This window comes from Schistocerca americana, chromosome 3 (genome assembly GCF_021461395.2).
Source record: "Schistocerca americana isolate TAMUIC-IGC-003095 chromosome 3, iqSchAmer2.1, whole genome shotgun sequence".
Taxonomy (NCBI): Eukaryota; Metazoa; Arthropoda; class Insecta; order Orthoptera; family Acrididae; genus Schistocerca; species Schistocerca americana.
In genome coordinates, this window is record NC_060121.1 from 238,716,707 (window position 1) to 238,736,810 (window position 20,104).

A 20,104-nucleotide genomic window follows, 5' to 3' on the forward strand; every position below is an offset into this window, starting at 1 on the left:
AAACTCACTGATTTGACGGCACGGTTCATGCACATTTCTGCGAGGCGTCGCACACGTCTGCTCGTGTCACAGTGATCCATTATCGGTAGATGGTGTTGCGCCGCGATATCGATGTTGACCTCGAACCCGCGGGCCGACACGGTTCTAATGCTCATCATTTCCGCAGGACATACTAATGTACATATCCTGTGCGTATGAACGTCCTAGAGGTGTTCTGTTTTTTGCTGAACATGAGTGTATTAATAACGCAAATAATATTTAACAAATTTGTTAGTATTGATGCCTGGTTGTGAGCACTACCAACTCGAAATGTGCCGCGATATCGTAAGATTAATAATCCTTAAACATTATGATTGGTTGTGGGACATCATTCACCATCTGATCAGATGTATCTGTGCGCCCCTATATACTGCGGAATGGACCACTAGACCTAACAAGACGCAGACCTACTAGTACAGAAGGAGGCAGAGAGCATTATGTTGTCATCAGGAAAGCGGTTACACCGAGATGGGCCGGTAAAGAGAGCTCAGTGACTTCGAACATGGAGTAGTCACTGGATGTCATCTGAGTAGCAAATCCATCAGGTGCATTTGAACCCTTCTAAAGCTTCCCACGTAGGCTTTTGGTGATGTGATTGTGAAGTGGGCACAGGGAAGAACGACAACAGATAAACCAAGACTAGACAGACCTCACGTATCCACGGACGGGGACTATTGAACATCGCGGAAGATGGTTGTAAAATATCGCATGAAATTAGAGGAAGAATCACACGTGAGTTCCAATGTGCTATCAGCAGTGTAACTAGCATATCGACTTTGCAAATGGAGTCAAGAGGAATAGAATAAAATGGCTGAGCAGCTCCTCATGAAGCACACATTGCTGCAATCAAGTTAAGCGAAGCTTGAGGTGGTGTAAAGAGCGATGCCACTGGACAGTGAGGGTCTGGAAACGAGTGATTTCGAGTGATGAATCACGCTGTAACCTGTAACGAACCGCTGGAAAGGTTTGGATTTAGCGAATGCTTGGAAAACATTACCTGCCATTACGTGTAGAACCAGCAGTGAAGTACGGAGAATCTGGTGTTACTGTATGGGAATGACCTTCGTGGTTAAGGCGTCGTCCCTTATTGTGCTTAAGAAAACGGTTAATAGGGAAGGACATGAAAACATCTGGCAGCATTGTGCTCTGCATACAGTAGTGGAACAGTTCGCAGACGATGATTGTTTGTGTCAGCATGACAATGCACGCTGTTGTAAAGCAGTCTGTGTTAAGCAAATTATTTGTAGTCACTAATATTTCTGAAATCTCATGGCCTCCCAAAGTCCAGATCTGAACCCAAAAGAACACCTTGTGGATGAGTTAGTACGTCGACTACGCTCCAGGCTCCAGCGTATAATTAATATGACTGCTTTCTCTGGTTTCAGCTCTTAGGGATGAGTGGGCTGCCATTCTTCCACCTGTATTCAGACACCTCATTGAAAGTGTCCCCAGAAGAGTTCAAGTCGTCATGAAGGCGAATGGTGGACACACTCCACATTAATGTCCACTAAGACGTGTCCGGATACTTTTGATCAGATTGTGTACCGCCGTTGTTATAAGGTTTTGGGATGTATCTGTTGCGAACTTTTCAGCGCGTCGGGCGCTATTTTTTAAATGTGCCTCGTACTTTTCATTTTTTTTAACAGGCAAGGTACTCGTTAGGTACACTACTGGCCATTACAATTGCTACACCACGAAGATGACGTGCTACAGACGCGAAATTTAACCGACAGGAACAAGATGCTGTGATATGCAAATGATTAGCTTTTCAGACCATTCACACAAGGTTGGAGCCGGTGGCGACACCTACAATGTGCTGACATGAGGAAAGTTTCCAACCGATTTCTCATACACAAACAGCAGTTGAACGGCGTTGCCTGGTGAAACGTTGTTGTGATGCCTCGTGTAAGGAGGAGAAATGCGTACCATCACGTTTCCGACATTGATAAAGGTCGGATTGTAGCTTATCGCGATTGCGGTTTATCGTATCGCCACATTGCTGCTCGCGTTGGTCGAGATCGAATGACTGTCGGCAAAATATGGAATCACTGGGTTCAGGAGGGTAATACGGAACGCCGTGCTGGATCCCAACGGCCTCGTATCACTAGCAGTCGAGATGACAGGCATCTTATCCGCATGGCTGTAACGGGTCGTGCAGCCACGTCTCGACCCCTGAATCAACAGATGGGGACGTTTGTAAGACAACAACCATCTGCACGAACAGTTCGACTACGTTTGCAGCAGCATGGACTATCAGCTGGGAGACCATGGTTGCGGTTATCCTTGACGCTGCATCACAGACGGGAGCGCCTGCGATGGTGTACTCAACAACGAACCTGGGTGCACAAATGGCAAAACGTCATTTTTTCGAATGAATCCAGGTTCTGTTTACAGCATCATGATGGTCGCATCCATGTTTGGCGACATCGTGGTGAGCGCACATTGGAAGCGTATATTCATCATCGCCATACTGGCTTATCACCCGGCGTGATGGTATGGTGTGCCATTGGTTACACGTCTCGGTCACCTCTTGTTCGTATTGACGGCACCTTGAACAGTGGACGTTACATTTCAGATGTGTTACGACCCATGGCTCTACCCTTCATTCGATACCTTCGAAACCCTACATTTCAGCAGGATAATGCACGACCCCATGTTGCAGGTCCTGTACGGCCCTTTCTGGATACAGAAAATGTCCGACTGCTACCCTGGCCAGCACATTGTCCAGATCTCTCACCAATTGAAACGTCTGGCCAATGGTGGCCGAGCAACTGGCTCGTCACAATACGCCAGTCACTACTCTTCATGAACTGTGGTATCGTGTTGAAGCTGCATGGGCAGCTGTACCTGTACACGCCATGCAAGCTCTGTTTGACTCAATGCCCAGGCGTATCAAGACCGTTATTACGGCCAGAGGTGGTTGTTCTGGGTACTGATTTCTCAGGATCTATGCACCCAAATTGCGTGAAAATGTAATCACATGTCAGTTCTTGTATAATATATTTGTCCATTGAATACCCGTTTATCATATGTATTTCTTCTTGGTGTAGCAATTTTAATGGCCAGTAGTGTATAACGAACCTTCCGTTGGCGCCTAATGATTTGTCTTTTCCTGAGATTTTAAAGTGTGTGCTTTGTGCTCCTCAGTAAGCGGACCTGATATTCACAGGCCACGTCGGCTGGGGCATCTCGTGGTACATCAACGGTCTGCTGATCCCCGAGATCAACGTGGTGCGCGGCAAGACGTACACGTTCGTGGTAGAGGGCGGACTCGACCCTGAGACACCGGCGCGCTACCACCCGTTCTACATCACCGACGATCCCGTAGGCGGTTACGAGCACAAAACGCCGGAAGAGCGAGCGGTGAGTACCATGCTACAGCGAGTCAACCATTGTGCACTAATCTGTTTTGTCGGTTCTTCACCTTGGCTACATTACGACCTTCTAGGCTTCTCTTAAAAGTCAACCTGCTGATGCATTCATTGTATTCTCAATGATGATATATTGCTATGAAGATCTGTCACTAGCTCAGTATTGCCAAGGCATGTATTTATTCCAGTTTTCTATTTGTCCATCTCCCCGTTCCCCCTGAGTCTGTCCGTCACCTCTTCTCCCTCCTCTCCCCTCTCTGTCCATCTCCTCCTCGTCCATTCTCTGTTCATCTAGGGTATTAACAATCACTTCAGTTGTATTTTGGTCCTTTATTACTGTAGCACTACCGGTTTCGTGGCGGTAAAGCCACATCTTCAGGTGACATCTGTATAACAATAAATCCAGAAGGAATAACAACCCTGTCTCATACACTGATACGGTAAATTGTTTTAATATTTAAAAAAATATTAAAATCTTATACATGAGAATATAGAAATGTTATTACCCACATGATTAAAACATTAGAGGGGAAAAGCTCGGAATCAAAAAAATGTTCAAATGTGTGTGAAATCTTATGGGACTTAACTGCTAAGGTCATCAGTCCCTAAGCTTACACACTACTTAACCTAAATTATCCTAAAGACAAACACACACACCCATGCCCGAGGGAGGATTCGAACCTCCGCCGGGACCCGCCGCACAGTCCATGACTGCCTTAGACCACTCGGCAGCTCGGAATCTTTTTTCCCAACATTAGTTGTCTGTCAAATGCAAAACACCGCTAAAAGATGGTTTGTCATGGATTAAAAACTGCTAAATTTCAGCATTGGACAAACAGAGTTGAGGCATCGTAGTATTTTGGAAAATTTCGACTGCCTAAGTTAAATGAACGCAATACTCTGTACATTCACACGCAGTCTCTTTGTTCCTCCTCGCCCTTTCTATTTTCCTCACCTCACCTCACGTCCCCCCTCCTATGCATCTGCTTTATTGACTTAGGTTTCTCACGTCTTCCTTACAAGTATGTATTTAAAGGTTTTGTAAATTTCCTTAAACTTTAGCGACTGTTACTAAGTATCAAAATTCACTACAATCTTGGATTATTTTAACTGTCAAAACTAAGAATTTTTAAAGCACTTTTACGAAACATAATTTTTAGAATTTTAACTTACTGAAAAATATTTTAAAGTTTTAAGTGGACTGTGCCAGCCGGCCGGAGTGGCCGTGCGGTTTTAGGCGCTTCAGTCTGGAACCGCGCGACCGCTACGGTCGCAGGTTCGAATCCTGCCTAGGGCATGGATGTGTGTGATGTCCATAGGTTAGTTAGGTTTAAGTAGTTCTAAGTTCTAGGAGACTGATGACCTCAGAAGTTAAGTCCCATAGTGCTCAGAGCCATTTGAACTATTTTTGACTGGGCCAGCACATCTTTTTCGTTGCTCTAGGTTATATGCACGTGATGTTCCTCTTTTACACTCCAGTTTTAACATAACTTGGGGGCGTCATTAACGAAAAATGTAAGCTGTAACTACAATGCTGATATTCTACAGATGGTTAAGAAAGTTGCTATACTTTGTATCCCAATATTCCTTGTTTTCATTCACCATTCGTGTAATCCCCAAAAGACCACCAATCATTCGGTCGAGCCCGCGCTTCATCAGCTCATGCGCGAGGTGTCCGCAGGCAAGCTGTTTACTTTCTTGCCGTCAGTCTACAATAACAGAGCACGCGGCCGCGTCCCCTGTACGCGGTTCCATATAGATTGGAGAAGCGGTAAGTGCGTTTCTCAGATTCTGTTTTTCCCCCATTAGCTATTTACTTGACGATTTTGTCTAGGTAGAGCACCCCTCCACTGTGTGGCAACCACTTCTTGGTTTTTCATTATTGTCCAAAATCAGGTCTTAATTGTATTCATTTATTGTCTTCTTACCAACAGATCACTATGATGCGATTTGTTTTGGACCTATCCACTGTATTGGAATTTGGCAGTTTTTAATCCATGACATACCGTCTTTTTACGGTCTTTTGAATTTGACAGACAACGAATGTTGGGGAAAAAGGTCCGAGTTTTTACGCTCTAATGTTTTAATCATGTGAGTAACAGCATTTTGATATTCTCACTTAAAAGTTTTTTAATATATTTTTTTAAATCTTAAAACAATTTACCATACTAGTGTATGTGTCAGGGTTGTTATTCCTTCTGGATTTTTATACATATTCCACTTGAAGATGTGGCTTTAACGCGACGAAACCGGTAATGGTAAATAGAGGACCAAAGTACAGTTGAGGGGATTGTTAATACCCAAGATGAATACTCGCAGCTGTGGTTGCCCCACCTATAAGGTTGTGTGCTCATCTGCCGCCCCTGTCTCTGTTGATCTGCCCCAACCCCTCTCTCTCTCTCCATCTCCTCCGCTTCCTCTCTCTGCCCAGTTCATCTCTTCCTCCTCCTTCTCTCTGTCCATCTCCTCCTCTTTCCTTTATCTGTCCATCTTCTCCTTCTCCCTCTCTGTTTGTGCACTTCATCCTCCCCCTTATTCCGTCACGTTATCACCTCTCCCTCCCCGAATAAGGGCTCGCTGGTTCTTAATCCCCACAGTATTATCTTTCCAGATAGCTAGTAATATGTGCACCAAACTTGGTTGAAATGGATCCAGAGGTTTAGGAGCAACTTTCTATCCGTGTCTTTGCCCGCGTACGCACATGTCACGTATAGTTAACATATTTCATCTGTATCTCAAGCGAATTTAGCCCTGCAGTTTAGTTTTCACGCAGCTTTGTGTTTATGAAGTCGTATCTCCTTAACTATGTGTCGTACAATGATACAATTTTGCAGGTACATCGAGTGGAATACAGGGTGAACATTATTAAAACCGACAAACTACAGGGACGGATTCCTGACTAGAAATGGAGGAGAAAAAGTCCTACCTATTAACATGTTCCAGAAATGCGTCGATGCCACCGTAGATGGCGCTGACGAATGAAAGTTCCTCTGACAACGTACCGTGTCCGTAGCCCACAGATGACAAATATACAGGTTGATAACTCCAGTTCTGGTAAAGGTTGCTTTGTCGGTAAAGAAGACTGCTGGCAGAAATCCCATAATTATGACGGTCCGGTGCAAAAACTATCACAAAATCCTTCCCGTAGAGGAAAATCCGCTGTTGGTAATGGCTCAAATGGCTCTGAGCACTATGCGACTTAACTTAGAACTAATTAAACCTAACTAACCTAAGGACATCACACACATCCATGCCCGAGGCAGGATTCGAACCTGCGTCCGTAGCGGTCGCTCGGCTCCACACTGTAGCGCCTAGAACCGCACGGCCACTCCGGCCAGCTCGCTGTTGGTAATCCTTGCGCTAGTTGCAGGTGATAGGGATAGTAAGGGATGTCATGCAGGAAACATACAATTGTACTTTGGTTTATACCAAGTTGGCGGGTCACTTGCCTGGAGCTTGTACTAGCGCTCGTCTCAATATCCCGTAGACTAACCCGATCCTCTGTACCTGGTGTAAGCACAGTCCGCCGCCTCCCTGCACGTCCGTCTGTCTGAAAGGACCCATGACCACACAAACGCCCAAAAAGGGCTTGAAGTGTTGTGCGATGTGGTTGGTGTCTGTGAGAGTACTCGTTTTGGTACCGCCGTGCTGCTCAAAATAGCTCTAAGCACTATGGGAATTAACATCTGAGGTCATCAGTCCCCTAGGCTTAGAGCTACTTAAACCCAACTAACCTAAGGACAACACACGCATCCATGCCCGAGGCAGGATTCGAACCTGCTACCGCAGCAGCAGTGCGCTTCCCGACTGAAGCGCCTAGAACCGCTCGGCCGCCATGCTGCTTCTAGACCGTTTCCATCTGCTTGACCGTACACAAACACCATCTCTGCTTGTTCCCGACATGAATAACCGACCATTCTGCTGCTTACAGGACGCTGCGTCTATCACATAGCCTGCAACACACGAGGACCGCACGGTATGTGGTCAGAGGAACTCCCATTCGTCAGCGTCATCGACCGTGGCAGCGACACGCTTCCGGACACACATTTGTCAGACCTGTTTTACTCCATTTCCAGTCAGGAATTCGTCTTTGAAGTTTCACCCCGTATATGGCTTGTGTCTGCAAACCGTGTTATTAGAAGAGTAATTGCGTCGTGTTGCCGCAAAGTTTCGACGAGTTTCCTGCTCATTTTCACGAGAAAGTTGGTTTCATGTCCAGTTCGTTCCTTTATAGCCGCTGGACCACATACTTCTTTGTCGGGGACGCAACAGGTGGGGCAGTCCTGTGCCTTCGACATAGATGTCGCGGCCGACGTGGGGAGGGGGTGGGTGGGGGGTTGGAGGGTGGAAGGGGGGAGGTGGTGAGGTGGATGGGGAGTTCGGACCGGGGTTCGAGTCCTGGTGCTGTCTAACTGAAATGAAATGATCGTATGGCATTGTTGACCGGGAGGCCCCTTGCGGGGAAGTTCGGCCGCCGTATTGCTGCTTTCATCAGAGCACTTCTGATTTTTTTTTGCCAACGCCGCATTCCACAAGGAGATCAATTGCAAACCGCAGTCTCGGTTGCCGGGATTAAGGGGAGAGAATTATACCTTGAAACACTTTCCAGCTCTTGTCTCTAACTATCCATGTAACAGAAGTTCAATACATATTCTTATTGCATTTTGAATTGGTGTCGTTCACTTTCTGTGTGTTACAATCTTTTCTCTGAAATAGCAAAAATTTCTCTGAAGCTCTAAAGTTTTTCCAGATGTGAAAACTGCTCCCAGGTACAACATGGTCAGGTACCTAAGAACAAATACTCTATTCAACTTTAAAAGTGTTGGACTCGAGAAAACATTGTCAATACTGTATTTAATAGTCTGTGAGCTACGTTATTACTCCACTACACATCGACAGCACGCAAGTCAAACCAAATTAAGAAGAAATGTTATCAGAAATCAGCTATAAGTTAAAACATTTTGAAATAGAAATTGTTGCCAAGTATCACAAATTTCCATTCACAAGAAATCGAAAGCTGTTTAGACATAAAAAAATCCCTCAGTTCATCTGTAAATATCATAGAATACCTTCCGTTTCAACGTGCAAGATGATGCATGACTGACGAAATATGACTTATCTGTCTACACGTTACGTAACTACACTCATGCTCATAAAGTAAGGATAATGCTGATACATGGTGAAACAACGCCCTGGTGGGCGGTTTGCGGGTTTAAATCACCTCGGGGTATGACCATGCGGTGCATTTGACCTGCGGTCGTCGCACGGTGGCGCTGGCAGCAGTCCATATACGTAGAGGTATGTTGGTGCATGTCAGAGTACGGTGCACCGAGTAAGTGTGCAGACGTTTTCAGACGTGCTAATGGTGACTGTGTGTTGAAAATGGCTCAAAGAACACATATTGATGACGTTATGAGGGGTAGAACACTAGGGCGACTGGAGGCTGGTCAAACACAGAAGGTCGTAGTACGGGCCCTCCGTGTTCCACAAAGTGTGATCTCAAGATTATGGGAACGATTACAGCAGACAGGAAACGTGTCCAGGCGCTACAGTACGGGATTTCCAGTGTACAACACCACAAGAAGACAGATATCTCACCATCAGTGCCAGCAGACGGCCACAGAGCACTGCAGGTAGCCTTGCTCTCCATTATTTGGCTGTGGGCGCCTCCGCAGTCACTGGAACAGTTGTCTCCAGACACACAGTCTACAGATGACTGGACAGACATGGTTTATTCCCCCGGAGACCTGCAAGGCGCTTTCCACTGACCCCTGGTCACAGGAGAGCCCTTAAAGCCTGATGTCAAGAACACAGTACATGGTCATTGGAACAGTGGTCCCAGGTTATGTTCACGGACGAGTCCAGGTATAGTCTGAACAGTGATTCTCGCCGGGCTTTCATCTGGCTTGAACCAGGAACCAGATACCAACCCCTTCATGTCCTTGAAAGGGACCTGTATGGAGGCCGTGGTTTGATGGTGTGGGGTGGGATTGTGATTGGTGCACGTACACACCTGCACGTCTTTGACAGGTGTCAGGTGTATCGGGACGTCATTTTGCACCAGTATGTCCGCCTTTTCAGGGGTGCAGTGGGTCCCACGTCCCTCCTGATGGAGATAAAGCACGGCCCCACCGAGCTGCCATCGTGCAGGAGTACCTTGAAACAGAATGTATCAGGCAAATGGAGTAGCCTGCCTGTTCTCCAGACCTAAACCCCATCAAGCACGTCTGGGATGCTCTCAGTCGACGTATCGCTGCAGGTCTTCAACCCCCTACGGCACTTCAGGATCTCCGACAGGCACTGGTGCAAGAATTGGAGGCTATACCCCAGCAGCTGCTCGACCACCTGATCCAGAGTATGCCAAACAGTTGTGCGGCCTGTGTACGTGTGCATGGTGATCATATCCCATACTGATGTCGGGGTACATGAGCAGGAAACAGTGGCGTTTTGTAACATATGCGTTTCGGGACGGTTTTCTCAACTTTTCACCAATACTGTGGACTTACAGATCTGTGTCGTGTGTGTTCCCTATGTGTCTATGCTATTAGTTTTGTGTAGTGCCACGTTGTGCAGAACCACATTCAGCAATTAACCTAATTTGTGGGCATGAGTGTAGTTTTAAAAATACACAGAATTTTACTGGCCATAAAACTCTGGATCTGAAGAATTACCAATAACTTCCAAAAAGCTTTAACATATTACCCAGCACTCCAATATGTAGAACTCGTAACATTTACGAACCTCACGTCACAAAACGACACAAACAGTAAAAAATTACCGAAAACTGCTTATGGCCTTCCCTAGTGCACGTTCCTTCATGTGATTCTGATATCCGTTCCAAGATTGGAACACTGACGACGATATCTCACGTGTTCCTAGGTACACTGTCCTCCAAGGGCAACACACTCTTCTACTCATATTTCCACCGCCTCTTTCCTGACCGAATCGCAGACTTCCTTGGTGCACCACAGCACTTTTTTCTGTTCAGACACAAACGTGTTTTCCTTTGTTGATGCTGGGCTGCGCCACTACAGACTTGTCGGTTTGGGCGAGGCGAACGCTTCTCACATGTTCCGAACAGCACTGGGAGACGCATCGCTGCGTCTGGCACGCTCACCACTGAAGCCGCAGGCACCAGGCGCCCTCGCTTGAGTGACCCAAGCATATTCTTCATTTTAATCGCTGAGCGGTGAATAATTTTTTTATGTTGCGCTTCTCCATTATTTGGCTGTGGGCGCCTCTGCGCACCGAAGCAATACCAGGCGCTTGGTTTCTTCTGCTGTATTGTTTTCTTTCTTCGTCTTACTCGGTTGGAGAAAGCACCTTTTTTGTGTCTCTCGAGTAGCTGATCTTGCGGAAGGTTTCGCGCATACACTGTACCTTGGTAGGCAGACGTTCCTTGTCAACGACAGCCTTGCGACAACACGACACCAGCTGATAGCCCAAGAAGATTTAATGAGACACTGTTCTTAATCTTGGCGTTGCTGAGAAGGAACCCACAACACTAGAAAGTCTGATCAAGGTACATCCATATTAGCTCATATGCCTGACCATGAAGAATGTATTCCGCCGGCTGTCGAAGACGCTTCAGCTTACTACACACGGCCATAGCATGTGATACAGCCTGCAATTCCACATGGACGTTATTCACTTCATGCATCTGTTGCATTTTCAACGAATGCAGGACCTTCCTCTTCTCTGTCCAGCAGAGAATGTTTGTCAAAGGTTTGTAGCATAAGCTGCCAAACCCCTTGTCTGTATCTTCGTTCTGGTTTATACTTGAAGTAAAAGTTGGAAAAGATTCAATAACAAATTTCCAAAAATATTTGTTATGCCTTAGTCAGACGCCAGTTTGACACGTCATTGGCCAGCCCTGTCGCTGAGCTATACAGTTCTATGATTCCACCTCTGCATGTTGAGTGGCATTACCACCTTATCGAGTCAGAAATAGGCCCAACTCCTGGGGACTATCTTTCTCCGTACTTGATGAAACATTCCGCTGTTTTGTTTTTCACTTTTAGTTGAGAAAAAGACATGTTTTAATTCCGAAAAACACGTTTGGGTTCATAAGTAAAGTAATTATAAGCGCTGTTAGGACATACACTGAAGAGCCTTAGAAACTGGTACATGTGCCACGCAGAAGTGCCGCAACACGATGTGGCATGGGTTCGACTAGTGTGAAGTAGTGCTGGACAGAATTGACACCATTTGAATCCAGCACGGCTGTCCATAAATCCGTAAGAGTACGAGGGGATGAAGATCTCGTCTGAACAGCATGTTGCAAGGCAACCCAGATATGCTCAATAATGTTCATGTCTGGGGAATTTGGTGGCCAGTGGAAGTGTTTAAACTCTGAAGAGTGTTCCTGAAACCACTCTATAGCAATTCTGGAGGCGTGGAATGTCGCATGGTCCTGCTGGAATTGACCAAGGCCCTCGTAATGCACAATGGACATGAATGGATGTGGGTGGTCATACAGGATGCTTACGTACGTGTCACCTGTCAGAGTCGTATCTAGACGTATCAGGTGTCCATATCAGTCCAGCTGCACACACACCACACCAATACAGAGCCTCCTCCAGCTTGAACAGTCCCCTGCCGACACGCAGGGTCCATGGATTCATGAGGTTATCTCGATACCCGCACACGTCCATCCGCTCGATACAATTTGAAACGAGACTCGTCTGTCCAGGCAACATGCTTCCACTCATCAACAGTCCAATGTTGATTTGATGGACCCAGAAGAGGCGTAAAGCTTTGTGTCGTGCAGTCATCAAGGGTACACGAGCATCCCTTCGGCTCCGAAAGCCCATATCGCTGATGTTTCGTTGAATGATTCCGACGCTGACACTTTCTGATGGCCCAGCATTGAAATGTGCAGCAATATGCGTAAGGGCTGCACTTCTGTCACGTTGGACGATTCTCTTCAGTCGTCGTTGATCCTGTTCTTGTAGGATCTTTTTCCGGCCGCACCGATGTCGGAGATTTGATGTTTTACCGGATTCCTGATATTAACGGTACACTCGTGAAATGGTCATATGGGAAAATTCCCACTTCATCGCCACTTCGGAGACGCTGTGTCCCACCGCTCGTGCGCCGACTACAACACCACGTTCATACTCACTTAAATCTTGATAACCTGCCATTGTAGCATCAGTAACCGATCTAACAACTGCGGCAGACACTCTTGTTATGAAAGCATTGGCAACCGCAGCGCCGTATTCTGCCTGTTTACATATCTTTGTATTTGAATACGCATGTCTATGCCAGTTTCTTTGGCGCTTCGGTGTAAAATGAGCTGCTTAAGCTATGTAGTGGTAACTGGTTGGGAACTGGCGACGGGTGTCACCTAAGTACACTCCAACCTTTTTTGTGTTAGGATTTTAAGGGAGGGGAGGGTTGTTGCGGGAACTGTCGACTGACACCAAGTACCGCAGTGTTCGACGGGCTATTTACCGCAATTCAATAAGGACATCTGCGACTAGGTGACAGAGAAAATTTTAAGCGATTTAGTTTGACATTGTTCCGGAAACGCCGAAACTACCTCTGAGAAATGGCACCTTTTCCCTCTAGCAGCACGCAAACAGACAAATCTAAATTACGTAGCATCTCGAAGAACACACTGTTTCCGGACACGCTAGGCAACGTAATGCCAGCAGACTATACTTGCTGTTTACTGGAACCACAGGCAATCATTTTCAGAAATGCATGAGAATTATGCAGTGAGTAAAAAGTCTGTGGCCTAGATCCAAGGCAAGGCAAGTGCTCCCTCATGCTTCTCCCTCCCCCTCCCCATTACGGAAGCCTATTCTTATGTACTACAGCGTAGACATGCTTGCACATACGAGTACACGACGCAAATGACAATAGCAGACATGCACTGAGTATTTTAATAATGTCATTTCAATCATAATCTTTTGAAATTCATATCCTTATATCTTTTCGAGGCTCTGAGCACTATGGGACTTAACATCTGAGGCCATCAGTCCCCTAGAACTTAGAACTACTTAAACCTAACTAACCTAAGTACGTCACACACATCCATGCCCGAGGCAGGATTCGAACCTGCGACCGTTGCAGTCTCGCGGTTCCGGACTGAAGCGCCTAGAACCGCACGGCCACCGCAGTCGGCATATCTTTTCGAAGCAATCCGTGATGTTCTATACATTGCTACCACCAATAAAAAAACTTGGTGCAGGTTAACTGGTAGGCTTTAAAAAGCTGTCCTTTAGCATACCCAGAGATTGCCGTTTCTGTAGACTCAAATCGAGAAGCACAGATGATTTCAATAACTTTGGGGAACAGGGAGAAAAAGCATCTTGCGAGACCAGATCTATGGAGTATATTAGGAAGTGTCTAGACTCAATATTTCTCAAACAGCTATACACTGAGGTGACAAAATTCGTGGAATACCTCCTAATATCGTGCCGGACCTCCTTTTCTTCGGCGTAGTGTCACAACTCCACGTGCCAAGGACTCAACAAGGCGTTGGAATCACCAACAGAAATATTGAGCCATGCTCCCTTTATAGCCGCCTGTAATTGCAAAGGTGTTGCGGGTGCAGGATTTTGTTCACGCACTAACCTTTGGATTATGTCCCATAAATGTTCAATGGTATTCACGTCGGCAATCTGGATTGCCAAACAATTCGTTTTAATTACAATTCGCTTTAATTACAAGAACAATCGTTCTTCAAACCAATGGCGAACAAGTGTGGCCGGCTGACATGATGAAGTGTCATCCATAAAAATTCTATCGTTGTTTGGTAATATGAAGTCCATGAATGGCTGAAAATAGTCTCCAAATAGCCGAACATAACCAGGACACAGTCCATCCCGTGTAAACACAGCCAACACCATTACGGAGAAACCACCAGCTTTCACAGTGCCTTGTTGACAACTTGCGCCCATTGGCTTCGTGGAGTCTAAGCCACACTCTAACTCTACCATCAGCTCTTATCAACTGAAATCGAGACTCATCTGGACCAGGTCACGGTTTTCCAGTCGTCTAGGGTCCAACCGATATTGTTACAAAAACAGTAGAGGCACTGCAGGCGATGCCGTGCTGTTAGTAAAGGCACTCGCGTCGGTCGTCTGCTGCCATAGCCTATTAACGCCAAATTTCAAAAATGGCTCTGTGCACTATGGGACTAAACATCTGAGGTCATGAGTCCTCTAGAACTTAGAACTACTTAAACGTAACTAACCCAAGGACATCACACACATCCATGGCCGAGGCAGGATTCGAACCTGCGACTATAGCGGTCGCGCGGCTCCAGACTGAAGCCCCTAGAACCGCTCGGCCGCACCGGCCGGCGCTAAATTTCGCCACACTGTCCTAAAGGATACGTTCGTCGTACGTTCCACATTGATTTCTGCGTTAATTTCTCGTGGTGTTGCTAGTCCGTTAGCCCTGACAACTCTACGCAAACGCCGCTGCTCACGGTCGTTAAGAGATGCGCATCGGACACTGCGTTGTCTGTGGTGAGAGATAAACCCTGAGTTTTTATATTTTCGGCAGATTCTTGACACTGTGGCTCTCAGAATATTGAATTCCATAACGATTTCCGAAATCGAATGTCCCATCCGTCCAACTACCATTCCGTGAGCCTGTTAATTCCCGTTGGTTGGTTTGTCGGCTGATTGGTTAGAGCGGCGAAAGGGGGGGGGGGGGTGGCAAATAGCGAGGTTACTGGTTCCAGCGGATTACGGAAGGAAGTCGGCCGTGTCCTTTCAAAGGTTCCACACCGGCATTTGCCTGAAGCGATTTAGGGATATCACGGAAAACATAAATCAGATTGGCCGGACGCGGGTTTGAACCGTCGTCTTCTCGAATGGGAATCCATTGTTCTAACCACTGTGCCACATAGCACGGTGGTTAATTCTCGTCGTACGGCCATAATCGCGTCGGAAATCTTTTCACATGAATCACCCGAGTACAAATGATAGCTCCGCCAACGCACTGCATTTTATACCTCGTTTACGCGATACTACCGTCATGCATTCTATATGCATATTGCTATCCCATGGCTTTTGTCACCTCAATGTAATACTTACCATGTAGTGAGCTGTTGAGTTGTAATGAATCAGGATTCCATACAGACCTGATTTTGCGCGTTTCTGTTTGATGCATTCGAAAAATCCGGGCAGGCAAAGTCCAGAATGCACACGTGGGGTTATTGCCTTGCCTCCATCCATAAAATTGAAGCTACTGTCCACAAAACATCGCGGATTGAAAAACATAGCTCGTGCAAAACTGATCCTGCCATTTCTCGCACGAGGCGTGCTTAAAGGGCAACAGTTAGATTCCACATTCCTAGATTTGCGGGAAGCGTTTGACACAGAGCTCTCTGGCTCTGAGCAATATGGGACTTAACTGCTGAGGTCATCATTCCCCTAGAACTTAGAACTACTTAAACCTAACTAACCTAAGGACATGACACACATCCATGCCCGAGGCAGGATTCGAACCTGCGACCGTAGCGGTCGCGCGGCTCCAGACTGTAGCGCCTAGAACTGACACAGAGCCCTACTGCAGAGTGTTAATGAAGATCCAAGCATATGGAATATGTTGGTGAAGACTTTTTAAGAAAGTAGCGAGTGTGTATCTGAGACAAAGGAGGGTCCCAGGGAAGTGTTATACGACCGCTCTTGTTTTCTGTGTACCATTGGTTACAATTAAATTGCAGCTAATCACAGAGGTCCATTGTGCGCTGTAATTATGGTAAGGTAGCGAACCTTATAGATAGATATTCTAATGCATTAATGAGGAATCGATTTACTCTGGACAGGAAGTTAGTTCCACTTTTGGCCACCAACGGCAAATCTGGTGCTGGGAATGCAAGAAAGACGTATAAAAATGTTTCCAAAAGCAGTGGATTGGGAACAAGACGTGGGCAAAAATGTCAGACAAGTGGGAAAGGCGTAACGTTGATTTTATTATTGCAGATTACATAATTTGTTCAATATGAGAACCGGAGACTTCGATGAGATGCTGCATCCGTGAAACGACGTGATAAACAGTTGCTCGCAACAGCTCCTGTGGACTCTCAACAACGGTTTCCTGTGTACTGACCTTCAGATCAGGAAAGACCCAACGTGTCCCTGGTAAACGTGTTCATTTAGATATTCCCCCAGCCAAAAGTCACATTCTATCAAATCAGGTGATTTTCTAGGCCATGCATCTGGAAAACCTGTGGAAATAACACATTCGTGGTAGGTTGCATTAAGCAGCTCTTTCACTGGGCCTGCGACAAGAAGTGTTGCCCCATTTTTCATGAAAACAGTAGTTTCCACACAGATGCACTCTTCCAAAGCAGGAGTCACATTCTATACAAGGAGGTCTCGATAACGTGCAAACGTCACGGTACCCCTGACGGACCGAGAATAAAGGTGCTTGTGATTCCACACCACACAGTCACATTCGGCGGGTACGATGGCCCTTCGTGTACAACATGCGGTTAACAATAACCCCCAATTCGGCTGTTCTGCGAGTACACTATAGCCTTTCGTGTTAAACGTGCCTCATCATTCCATAGAATACTGCCCAGCCACGTGTCACCAATTTCGATCCGTGCTAGAAAGCGAAGAACAACTTGAGAACGTTGCTGCCTATCATGAGACCTCAGTTGTTGCAGCGTCTGTATCTTGTACGGGTATCAGAGTAACATAGACGACAAAACTTCCCGTACTGTTGACCATAGAACGGACAATTCTCGTGACACTGCTCGAACAATAGCACTACTTAAGGCATGTGTTGCATGGTCAGTTACAGCAACAGCAACCTCGTCAATGACTTCCACCGGGATAGGAGGCCTTTCTCTTCCAGGTGCCACGCTAATCTCATCCATGTTTTTGAATTTCATTATCATCGTCTTTAAACTATTTAATGACATCGGGCCTCTGCTCAGATCTTTCAGTCGGTGACAATTTCTCAATGCAGCACTGTAACTTAAGCAGTTCACATAAAACATTCACACTAATAGTGCACGTTCTCTCTTTTCGATAGCCGTACTGTTCATTCACGTTATGACTTGTGCGAGGGTAACCCCAAAAGTAAGGTCTCCTATTTTTATAGCTACATAGACCTGTTTATTTCTACAATGATTTACATCAGTTTACAGCTTGAACATTTAGCTATTTTTCAACATAATCACCATTTCTGTCGATGCATTTTTGTAGACGCTGTGGCAGTTTTTGTATGCCCATGTCATACCAGCTCGCCGGCATGCTGTTCAGAAAGTTATGAACCTCTTCTTTCACCTCGTCGTCGGAGCTGAATCGCTTTCCGGCCAAATGTTCTCTCAACTTAGAGAACAGGTGATATTCCCTAGGCGCCAAGTCAGGACTATAGGGCGAGTGAGTGATCATGTTCCATTGAAACAGTTGGAGGAGAGCAACGGTTTGGGGAGCGATGTGTGGGCGAGCGTTGTCATGGAGAATGTATACGCCCTTGCTCAACATTCCTCTTCTCCGGTTCTGAATTGCCCGTTTGAGTTTTTTCAGAGTTTGTCAGCGTTAATTGTGGTCCCAATGGGCATAAAATCGACCAACAATACCCCTTTCCGATCCCAAAAAACCGTTGTCATAACTTAACTGGCAGATTGTGTTTGCATTTCCGCGGCTTTGGTGAAGAAGGATGCCGCCACTGGCGTGATTGTTGCTTGGTCTCCGTTGTGAAGTGGTATGCCCAGGTTTCGTCACCCGCGACATTTGAGTCCAGAAAGTTGTCCTGTTCGGCTGCAGGGTGGTGAAGAAATGCGCGGGTAGCATCAACTCGTTGCCGCATGGGGTCCTCAGTCAGCAAGCGTAGCACCCACCTTGCGCACACCTTCCGGTAGTTCAATGCTTCCGTTAAAATTCTGTGAGCGGTGCTTCAGGAAACCTCAGGAACCAACGTGCAGAGATCATCCAGGGTGATCCGCCCATCTTCAAGCATGCTTTGCTCAACCTTCAACACTGTCTCCTCAGCAATTGACGGTCTCCCGCTCCTTTGTTCGTCATGAATTTCGGTCCGACAAGCTGCAAACTCTCTACACCAACTTACGAACATTTTTGACATCCATGCACGACTCACCATACACTTCCGTCAATTGGCGATGGATTTCAATCGGCGCAGTGCCCTTTGCGTTCAAAAAACGGAATAGCTGAGCGCAATTCGCACTTGGCGGTAACATCCAACGTGAGCTCCATTCTCAACGACTGCCAAGCCAAGACTGAGCTCCCGAGCGCGGCGTGCACATGTTTCCACACAGCGCGTGAAGCACTCTTCATAACAGTGTGACCAACTGCCACAAAAACAGAGTTCTGTACTTACAAAAAAAAAAAAAATAGGAGACCTTCTTACTTTTGGGATCACCCTCGTAAAATGACAGCGTGGATGTCATACCGTCACACAAACAGTGTACAGTGGCAGATTTGGACCTGGTGATCAAAACTGAAACTAATAATTTTTTTTCAGCGTAAACCAGTTCCGAATTAACGCATTAGCTTTTTATCTACCAAGTTTCGCTTCCAAACGTGATTACGGCCGCACGACGCCAGTTAACAGACTTTGAACACGGAATGCTAGTTGGAGTTAGACGCATGGGACATTCGATTTTTGTGCGGAAAAAAAAAACAAAATACAGGGTTACCTCTCACCACGAACAACGCAGTGTCCAACGCCCAGGATCTCTGTGAGCAGCTGCCCTTTAATTATAACTACCCCATACGTTAACGACCTGACGGACAGGGTGAGCTACACCACTGGCCATTAAAATTGATACACCAGGAAGAAATGCAGATGATAAACGGGTATTCATTGGACAAATATATTATACTAGAACTGACGTGTGATTACATTTTCACGTAATTTGGGTGCATAGATCCTGAGAAATCAGTTCCCAGAATAACCACCTCTGGCCGTAATAACGGCCTTGATACGCCTGGGCATTGAGTTAAACAGAGCTTGGATGGCGTGTACAGCTACAGCTGCCAATGCAGCTTCATCACGATACCACAGTTCAACGAGAGTAGTGACTGGCGTATTGTGACGAGCCAGTTGCTCGGCCACCATTGACCAAACGTTTTCAGTTGGTGAGAGATTTGGAGAATGTGCTGGCCAGGGCAGCAGTCAAACGTTTTCTGTATCCAGAAAGGCTCGTACAGGACCTGAAACATGTGGTCGTGCATTATCCTGCTGAAATGTAGGGATCGATTGAAGGGTAGAGCCACGGGTCGTAACACATCTGAAATGTAACGTCCACTGTTCAAAGTGCCGTCAGTGCGAACAATAGGTGACCGAGACTTGTAACGAATCGCACCTCATACCATCACGCCGGGTGATACGCCAGTATGGCGATGACGAATACACGCCCCCAATGTGCGATGTCGCCAAACACGGATGCGACCATCATGATGCTGTAAACAGAACCTGGATTCATCCGAAAAAATGACGTTTTGCTATTCGTGCACCCAGTTCGTCGTTGAGTACACCATTGCAGCCGCTCCTGTCTGTGATGCAACGTCAAGGGTAACCGCAGCCATGGCCTCCGAGATGATAGTCCCTGCTGCTGCAAACGTCGTCGAACTGTTCGTGCAGATGGTTGTTGTCTTGCAGACGTCCCCATGTGTTGACTCCGGGATCGAGACGTGGCTACACGATCCGTTACAGCCATGCGGATAAGATGCCTGTCATCTCGACTGCTAGTGATA

The 20,104-nt window shown here is 46.4% G+C and overlaps 1 protein-coding gene across 1 annotated transcript in view; it reads left to right on the plus strand.

Annotated features, from left to right (window-relative positions):
* Positions 1 to 20,104, plus strand: part of LOC124607321 (protein Skeletor, isoforms D/E-like) — a 341,628-nt gene that overhangs the window by 289,904 nt on the left and 31,620 nt on the right. The window contains exon 12 of the mRNA XM_047139621.1: positions 3,209 to 3,402. Coding sequence (XP_046995577.1) covers positions 3,209 to 3,402 — 194 coding nt within the window. The remainder of the gene's footprint in view (positions 1 to 3,208; positions 3,403 to 20,104) is intronic.